The sequence below is a fragment of the Anoplopoma fimbria genome, chromosome 3 (assembly GCF_027596085.1).
Source record: "Anoplopoma fimbria isolate UVic2021 breed Golden Eagle Sablefish chromosome 3, Afim_UVic_2022, whole genome shotgun sequence".
In the NCBI taxonomy this organism is placed as follows: Eukaryota; Metazoa; Chordata; class Actinopteri; order Perciformes; family Anoplopomatidae; genus Anoplopoma; species Anoplopoma fimbria.
This window is the reverse complement of record NC_072451.1, coordinates 23112423-23120562: the sequence shown is the minus strand read 5'-3', so window position 1 is coordinate 23120562 and position 8140 is coordinate 23112423. Positions and strand designations below refer to the sequence as shown.

Here is an 8140-nt window from a genome sequence, read left to right as displayed (position 1 = left end):
TCCTTTTTACTTGTCACAGATAGCGTAATGTTTTGGCATCGAATGTCCCCCAAGTGCAGTTCTTCCACCAGATTTTCATCCATTACAGTTTCGTCTCACATCATTCCCAACAGTAGAGACTCGCTCAGAGCACCTATCTGTCAAACCAGCTGCGATGGCATGAAGATAAGCTTCTTTTTTTGACATCTTAACAGATGACAGAGGTATTTTCATGTAAATACATATAGAAAAAAAACATTTAGGAGCTAACAGTGAAAGCAATAGTTAAATGTTTAAATGAACCTTGAATTACATAATGGAAAATAATGAAACAGTCTCCACTTAACAGAGATCCAAAACAACATTTGAACATGCAAAAAGACAAAGTTGGCCTCAATATATTTACATTTCAATACATTTTTCAAAGGAAACAGCATTGGTCGCCGTAAACTGGTATTTAATTAGTAGTGTTGTTATAAAGTCTCACCACCAACTATAACTAATTCTTACATCTTGAGTTGTTTCTTGAGTTAATGTCAGCCTGCCGTTTCACAATAATAATAATAATAATAATAAAAAACTCGATCCAAACAATGCCTGATAGCTGAATTCACCTTATTCAGTCAGTCAAAACTCATAATCCAAACACAAGAGTGAAAATCACCTTGGGGATCTTTTTTAAAAAGATACAAGACGAATGTTGTGAAGCTCATTTCATATTTTATATGTGTTCCAAATTCATAATGAATAACAAGGCAGTTGTCAAAAAGAAGGCGGTTTCTGGTGAACAACATTTACAGAGGTTTGAGTTTAGGAAATATCAGACTGAAGCATTCTGATGTCTAGTGAGGTATTACTCCACTCTGATGTTACAACAGTGAGCCCTGTGAATGAATTTAAAAGCATTGTTCACTTGATGGTCAGGCAGTCACAAGAGTCCGTATCTCTTTCTCTTTTTGCTAATTATTCTATTTAAAAAAACATCTCCGAGGATGATATGATAGACTTTGGTGATTTCTCCTTGGTTTTTGTTTCCGTTCTGTTCCATCTGATCGGCTCCTTTTCTTCTTCTTCTTCTTCTTCTTCAGTGCTGAGCCAAGAGCGCTGAATTCAATGAAGCTTTTACATTGTCTTATATTCAGTTCACCACTGTTCAATTAGATCCATTCTAATCATGATACGGTATTGTCATGTTATCAGTTGTGTAAATAAAAAGGTCACTGTATCACAAATGGTGAGCTGTGGAAAATGAGCCCAGTGAGGGGAAAATGTTCTGCTGACTGTCAGCAGTTGGACAGTTTTGTCCTCTAGATGTTTTTGTAGCAGGGTGCTGCTGCCCTCTACATGAAACTGCAGCGTCTTTAGTCACTATGGCATGTGGGTGGTGACATGACTGGCTGAGGTGGCCATATCGGAGCACAGCATGAAAAGCTGTTCTCTGGCCTGAGACCTGGCACCAGAACGACTGGGCTGGCAACAAGACATATCCAGCCTGGCACTGGCTCCTCTCTTCACTGGAGGCCCGTGTGGAGACAGAGGGCCCATTTCATGAGGGGGAATAGAGCGGTTACGGTACAGTACATATGACGGCCAGCTGGCACTGCAGTTTGTTAACCACACAGATGGGAAGGGATGAGTCAGGAGGTTTCCTGTGGGTCCTTGTCGTCACTTATCCCCGGCGGAGACCTCGTCCGTAAGGGGGGCTACTGTCCTGGGACATACGGCCAGCTGATTGAGCTTCCGGAGAGCTGCATGTCACGAATCAGCGTCTCGATGGGTGTCTTTCCTACGAGGCGCATGAAAAAGAGCTGCGAGATGAGGCTGGCGGGAACGGCGCGCAGGGCGGGGAGGCGCAGGAGCAGGCGTCCAAATCGCTGAGGCTGACTCGGGTACTGCATCCTCTCGTACTCCGTCAGAGCCACCTGAGCCTTCTCCTGCAGTGACTCCACGTGAACCGGGTCTGTTAGACCACAGGCGTCTGAGAGGGAGGGAGAGAGGAGGCAATTACTTAATAGTGTGGGCGGGTTACATAAAGAGTCGTGATGAGCCGAGAGGAATGTTGAAATCCCAGCAGATAATGTGATAAAATGCCCCTTGGTGGAACACGTTCAAATGCAGTGCTTCAGCATGTCTACACTATAAAAAAGAAAACATTTAAAACCTATAAACCCTGATCACAGCAGTTTGTTTAAAAACGACACTTAAATCTTAAAGTGCATGATCAGTGACAGCAGTAAATTATACAGCACATAGTGCATTACTGCATTTTCATTAATAAGCCAGGAGATGGTGCCATAGTAAGTGAATACCCAGATTAAGGTTGCAAATTTACCTGCAGCTTTCCGGACACTCAAGGCTTACAAACGGGAAGTTTCCAGTTTTAAAATCTTCAGTTTTACTGGCCTGTAATGTGCTTTTCAGACTCCATTTTGTGTGTTAAATTCCTATTAATAGTTGTCTGTAAGAGGGGCAGCCCAAATATTTTGCACATAATCAGTTTTCCAGTTGTGCTTAGTGATACCGAGCCTGTGAAAACAGTTGTTTCATGTCTTGTGTGGCTTTGCTGGAGCTTTGTCAAGTCTGAAAAAAGTAACCCTGTTGACGTCATAGAGATGTCATCAGGTTTCTATCGGCTGAAACTTGGAGTCTGCACATTTCTAACAGAAAGCTTTATGTTGAGTTTCAAAGAAGCTATTGAGTTGCATTGCGGGAAATGAGGGATCAGGTGTTATTTGGAGATGCTGGAGACTAAATGTCAGATTATTTGAGCCACAGCTGCACTTATTTTGACCATTCAAACCCGATGAGCAGCAACAATCACCTGGTGAGAAGAGCGCGATGGCCTTGAGACAGCTGTACTCAGCCGAGTCCACCTGCAGCCGGGTCAGCTTGTCCACCTGGTCCTGGAACACCCTCACCTGGTCCATGAAGGACACCACACGCTCCGCAGACATGGGCGAGGAGTGGAAGCCGGCCGCAGCCAACAAGGGGGCCATGTGGAGCGGCAGGGCCGACTGGGCCGCGTTGAGGATGAACAGCTCGCTCCAGCTCAGCCTCAGCAGAGCCACCTGTGGATTTGTTATGTGTTAATCAGATTGACTCACTCCATCATCATCCATATTTAATGTTCACTATAGTCATTGTATATTTATGTTTTGATATAGAAAACCTATTCTTTTGCCATCTGATAACAAGGGAATAACACCCAAACACATCAAACCAGGTTTGAAATCCAAACTAATCCACTGACCTGGTCTGACACAGGTAGCTCAGGGAAATAAGGGATGCTTCTGGCCCACTCCACGGTGCTGAAGAGTAGCCTGGCAGCCAGTTCACAGATGTTATCAATCCCCATGGCGTTATCTGGACCGGCCTGCTGGTTGTACTGGTGTCCAAACCGGCTGCTGGGGTATGGTTCTGCACGCAGCAGCTGGGAAATTAGCTCTGAAACTGGCTGACCACCGCCACTTCCTCCATTGTTGTTGTTGTTGTAAAAGTCGCCACCTCCGAGGCCACTGGCGCCACCTATGGGCGTGATAGAGGGGCTGAGGCTCGGCTGAGGTGGGATGCGACCGCGTTGAACTGCTGTAGTTTGGTTGGGGTACAAAGGGGAGGAGAGGAGAGGAGGAAAAAAAGAGAGGAGACAGAAAGGAGTAGATAGAGAGAGGAGAAAGAGTGAAGGAGAAGGTGAGGTATATGAGGGGATTTGGAGAAGAAAATGGAGAGAACGAAAACTTAAAACTGAGTTCAGGCAGTGGTGTGTGTCAGATTATCAGCAGACAGGCTTTACCGGCTAAGTAAACTATTCTTCAAGATTAAAGGAGGCACAATTAAGCCAAGACAGATTCCTCAAGAGCAGCAGGAGAAATATTCTTGCGCTCCTCAGGCTAGATGAAGGTTATATATGGAAATAAAACTCTAAGACAAGAATTCAATCTACATTCAAATTTTAAATCTCTAAAATATTCATTCTGGAGGAGAATTACAACATGCTATTGCAGAAACCTTACTATACCCCAATCTTCCTACATACAGATTTATCTTGAGCTCACAAACACCCCTATGAGAAAAGAACATCACTTAAAAATCCAGATGGCTGGCACAGACAGCGTTACTGACAAAACCAAGGCAGCAGGGCAGACTACTGATAAGAGATAAATTCATTTGTGGGATGGGAATTTATGTGGTAAGCATCTGTCCTTGAGCAAGACACTGAATCCACTCCAGCCCCAGGAATGTTGCTCTGTATCTGACCCTGACCTCTGACCTCTCTGTGGAGGTGGTCAAGCAGAGGCAATCTCCGGGCAGGGAGCCATAATGTGTCTCATTAGCATGCTTTACGATCTGTGAGTATGAGACACATCATAGACCCTTGTATTTAAATACCAAACCATCTAAAATACATGATTGGTTTCAGGGCATCTATCGCCGTGATGCTGACTCACTATGGGTGCCATCACTTCAGGTGAAATCCCCCTATTGGATTCTGCCTTATCGAACCAACATGGCAGAGGGTTTCTGCAGCTCCAACCAGAGGCTTAATGCTCTGGGACACAGGTGTCTTAGCACTGTATCCCTCTCAGTCACTCTTGCACAGGCACTAGATTAAGCCACTTAGTACATGGCATTGAGCTGACACGCATGGCTTGCTTAGCCATGATTGGACCAAGACAGCAGACGTTTGTGCCATTTTTTCTGCACTATGGAGCTTGTTGAGCAGAAGAGACAAGACAATGGCAAATTTAACTATGATTGAGCTGCTCTTCTAAGAGCAGCTGATTGAAGTAATGGATTTACTGACTGGAGACATATCAATAACTTTCATTTTTGCATTTCTGCATCAATTCAATTGCAGTGTTTGCAATATTGCACATGTACAATGACAGTGTGTTCCACAGTGTCTACAATGCTTTCCAAGGGATCAAAATGGATGGTGGATTTATGGATCAGGGTGGACAGATACCTTCTTTGCGCATGCCAACACGGAAACACTTCTTCAGTCGACAGTACTGGCACTGGTTCCTGTGGTGCTGGTCAATCTGACACTCTCTGTTTGACCTGAGAACATAACAACATATGATTATAGGATTATAGGTGTTTTCTATAGGGTTTTTATCAAATTTCTTTGAGTTTTATGAACTGAAATTAATGATTTTGTACTAATGCAGCATCAGACTGTGACCTGCTTTCACCTCAACTAATGGTTTTCTCGCAGATGATCAAAACAATCAAAAACCTGATGCCAAATGTGTAACCAATCCTGCTTTAGTGCTCAGTGATGCAAATACTTTACTTCCTATGAAAGTGCTCTTTCATAGGAAGTAAAGTCTTTCTCTTAACATTAATATTGCATCAGATTTACCATGAGGATACAGGCCATATTACCAGGCTTAGAAAGCAGATGATTGTGTTACTTCAGCAAATTTGACTTCAGTCACATATCTCACCTGTGTACTTAAGTAGAGACGAAACAATTAGTCGATTATTAGATAAATCAATCAAAGGAAAAATTGTTGCAACTTTTTTTGATAATCAGTTCATCGTTTCAGTCTTTTCTAAAGAGAAACATGCCAAACATTATCTGCATCTCATTGTTTTTAATGTGACGGTGCTGCTGCTTTTCTTTTCGTACATAATTTTAAATGGAACATGTTTCAATTTGGGACTATTATGGTCAGACAAAACAAGCCATGTGAAGATATCACCTTAGGCAACGGAAATGCAAGTTTTTTTTTACTATTTATCAACATTCCATGGACCTAAATGATATCTATTCATTGTGAAAAAAAACCCAAAATAAAATAAATTAGGTGAAGAGATATTGATAAAAAAAAAAGTTTGTTGCAGCCTTAAACTCAAGATCATAAAAAAACATAATATGGAACTTAAAACTGTTTGTGGAGGAACAGTTAAAAGAGTCAAACATACATACATATACATATTATATCTCTTTATATAATTCATGACAATGGAAGTCTTTAACTTCCATTGTCATAACTATTTGGATGTGGACATCGTTCTAGATTATAGAGATATCTTTATTTATGGTTCTATGTGTGGCATGCTTTGCAAACATTCTGTAGCAAAGCTGCAATCAACAATAAATCTGCCACAAATTTCAGAATTAATCAATTCATTTTTTTTTTGCCCTGGAGCTGAAGGTAATGTGTTGTTTTATTTAAGCAAGAGTCCATAACACAACGATATTGGAACCAGACAAGGCTTGGCTTATTAGCTTGCTCAAATGATCAAAACAGAGATAGAAAAAAAAAAACTGTTATTAAAATAGAAAAAGAGATTGTTTGAGCTCTATCATAGACACCCCTTTGATAATGTATGTTATGTTTGTGGTTCCCTGTATTAATTGTATACCACACAAAGACTCATTGCTTAACAGCTCTGCACAGAGTGAACTTGTCTTTATGCATGATTCATTGAGGAATATATCGTTTGGAGAAAAAAAAAAAAAAAAAAAAGAAGCATAATCAAACAGAACAATAAAAAAAAAAAAAAAAATGTAGGCTACACAAGACTCAGCTGGAGAGTGTAATAACTAGGTTAGACAGACAGCAGTCATGTGGAAACAATGCGATGCATGTACCACTCTCCATCATCTGTGTCCGCACACATTAGGTGACATGCTTGACTACACTTTCAGTTTTCAGCAGGACAGAACAACATTTACCCACAATGCCCCTCTCTCTCACCTGCAAGTGTAGCTGAGGTTGCGTCTGACGCTCCTCTTGAAGAAGCTCTTGCAGCCCTCGCATGTGAAGACCCCGTAGTGTTTCCCGCTGGACTTGTCCCCGCACACCACGCAGTCCACCACGCACGACTTATCCTCGTCTCCGGCCTCCATGTCGCTGCCTCCCGCCTGCGGGGAGCCGTCCTCCTCCTCCCCCTCAGGTAGCTCTTGTCCCCCAGCCCGTTGGTGCCCCCATTAGGATCTCCCCAGCCCCCACTCACCATGGCCATCGCTTGGTTACCGAACCACGGCGGAGGAAAATGGGACAGGCAGCCAAGATGTCCGGCTGCTGTCAAGGTAACATAAATATAAAGAAAAAAAAAAAGTCCAGAGTGTGTTTGTTCCTCACCTGGAGAGAATCAGTATTTCCTGCACACCCCTGCTCTCATTTGTCATTAAAGTCTGACAGTGTGTATATCATATATCAAAAACTGAGAAAAAGAGTGCTGAAGCTTAACAAGCGGGTGTCAATGAGAAGGCAAACAGGCTATTTAGGAGGAAGGTGTTTGGCAGAAAAATACAAGAGCCGTTCAGTCTCCTCCCACTCCACTATGACCTGGAAACAGTCTCAGTGAGGCAACTTTTAGTGTTGCATGCCTGTGTGGATTTCAATTCCCCCCTTTTTTCTTCTCCTCTCCAGCTCGCAGCCTCTGTGTGTTGTTTTGTCCTCTCCCTTCAGACAGATTCCTGTTCAAGAGCAGCCTTCTCTGTCGCTACCCGGTCGAATGGTCTCCGGCTACAGCCAGGGAACCTTTAGCAGGGAACAATGAGTCAAACATATGCAGCACACAGTCTCCTACTAAAAAAATAAAAAAAAAAAAAGAGCAGCAATGGCAGAAAAGGATTGCGCGCAAAGGACATGAGGTGAAAATCTCCTCTCTCTCTCTCACACACACTCACTCACTCACACACACACACACACTCAGCCAGCTCTGTCTCTGTAGCAACAGTAATGGCTGAAAAAGGACCTCTGTGTAGCTCGCCTTAGCACATGCCTTTGACCACCCCTCTTAAAGCACCCCTTACACTGAATTCGTCCTCGCTCACATAAGGCAGCTGTCGACCGAGAGATTCGCCTCTAAATCCCTCTGGAAATGATGTCAAGCTTACCTCGACGTTAGTGTGCTGTGTCTACGGCTTCCCCCCCAGTGGAAAATAAATCCTTTTCTGGCTCTAAATGTTCCTTCCATCCAGCGAGGCTGAGAGCGCAGACACAGCTCTCCTATTCTGCTGTAATCCAGCCAGCGGCAGCAGCAGCATTGTGACCCACAATGTAGACATCCCACATCACGCAAAAACAAGATGATGTCCTCAAAACAACAACAACATCACTTTCATGTGGTTGTGTGCTTCTTCTTCTTCTTCTTCTTCTTCTTCTTCTTCTTCTTCTTCTTCTTCTTCTGCTACTTCTTCTTC

At 43.1% G+C, this 8140-nt stretch overlaps 1 protein-coding gene across 1 annotated transcript; it reads right to left on the bottom strand.

Moving 5' to 3' along the window:
- Positions 1-50: 50 nt before the first annotated feature.
- On the bottom strand, positions 51-7542 carry nr2f6a (nuclear receptor subfamily 2, group F, member 6a). The gene is given in 6 exon segments (XM_054623454.1): positions 51-1957; positions 2801-3047; positions 3230-3564; positions 4943-5037; positions 6687-6882; positions 6885-7542. Coding segments are annotated over 6 exon segments (1218 nt in total). The 5' UTR covers positions 6955-7542; the 3' UTR covers positions 51-1682.
- Between the last annotated feature and the right edge of the window lie 598 nt (positions 7543-8140).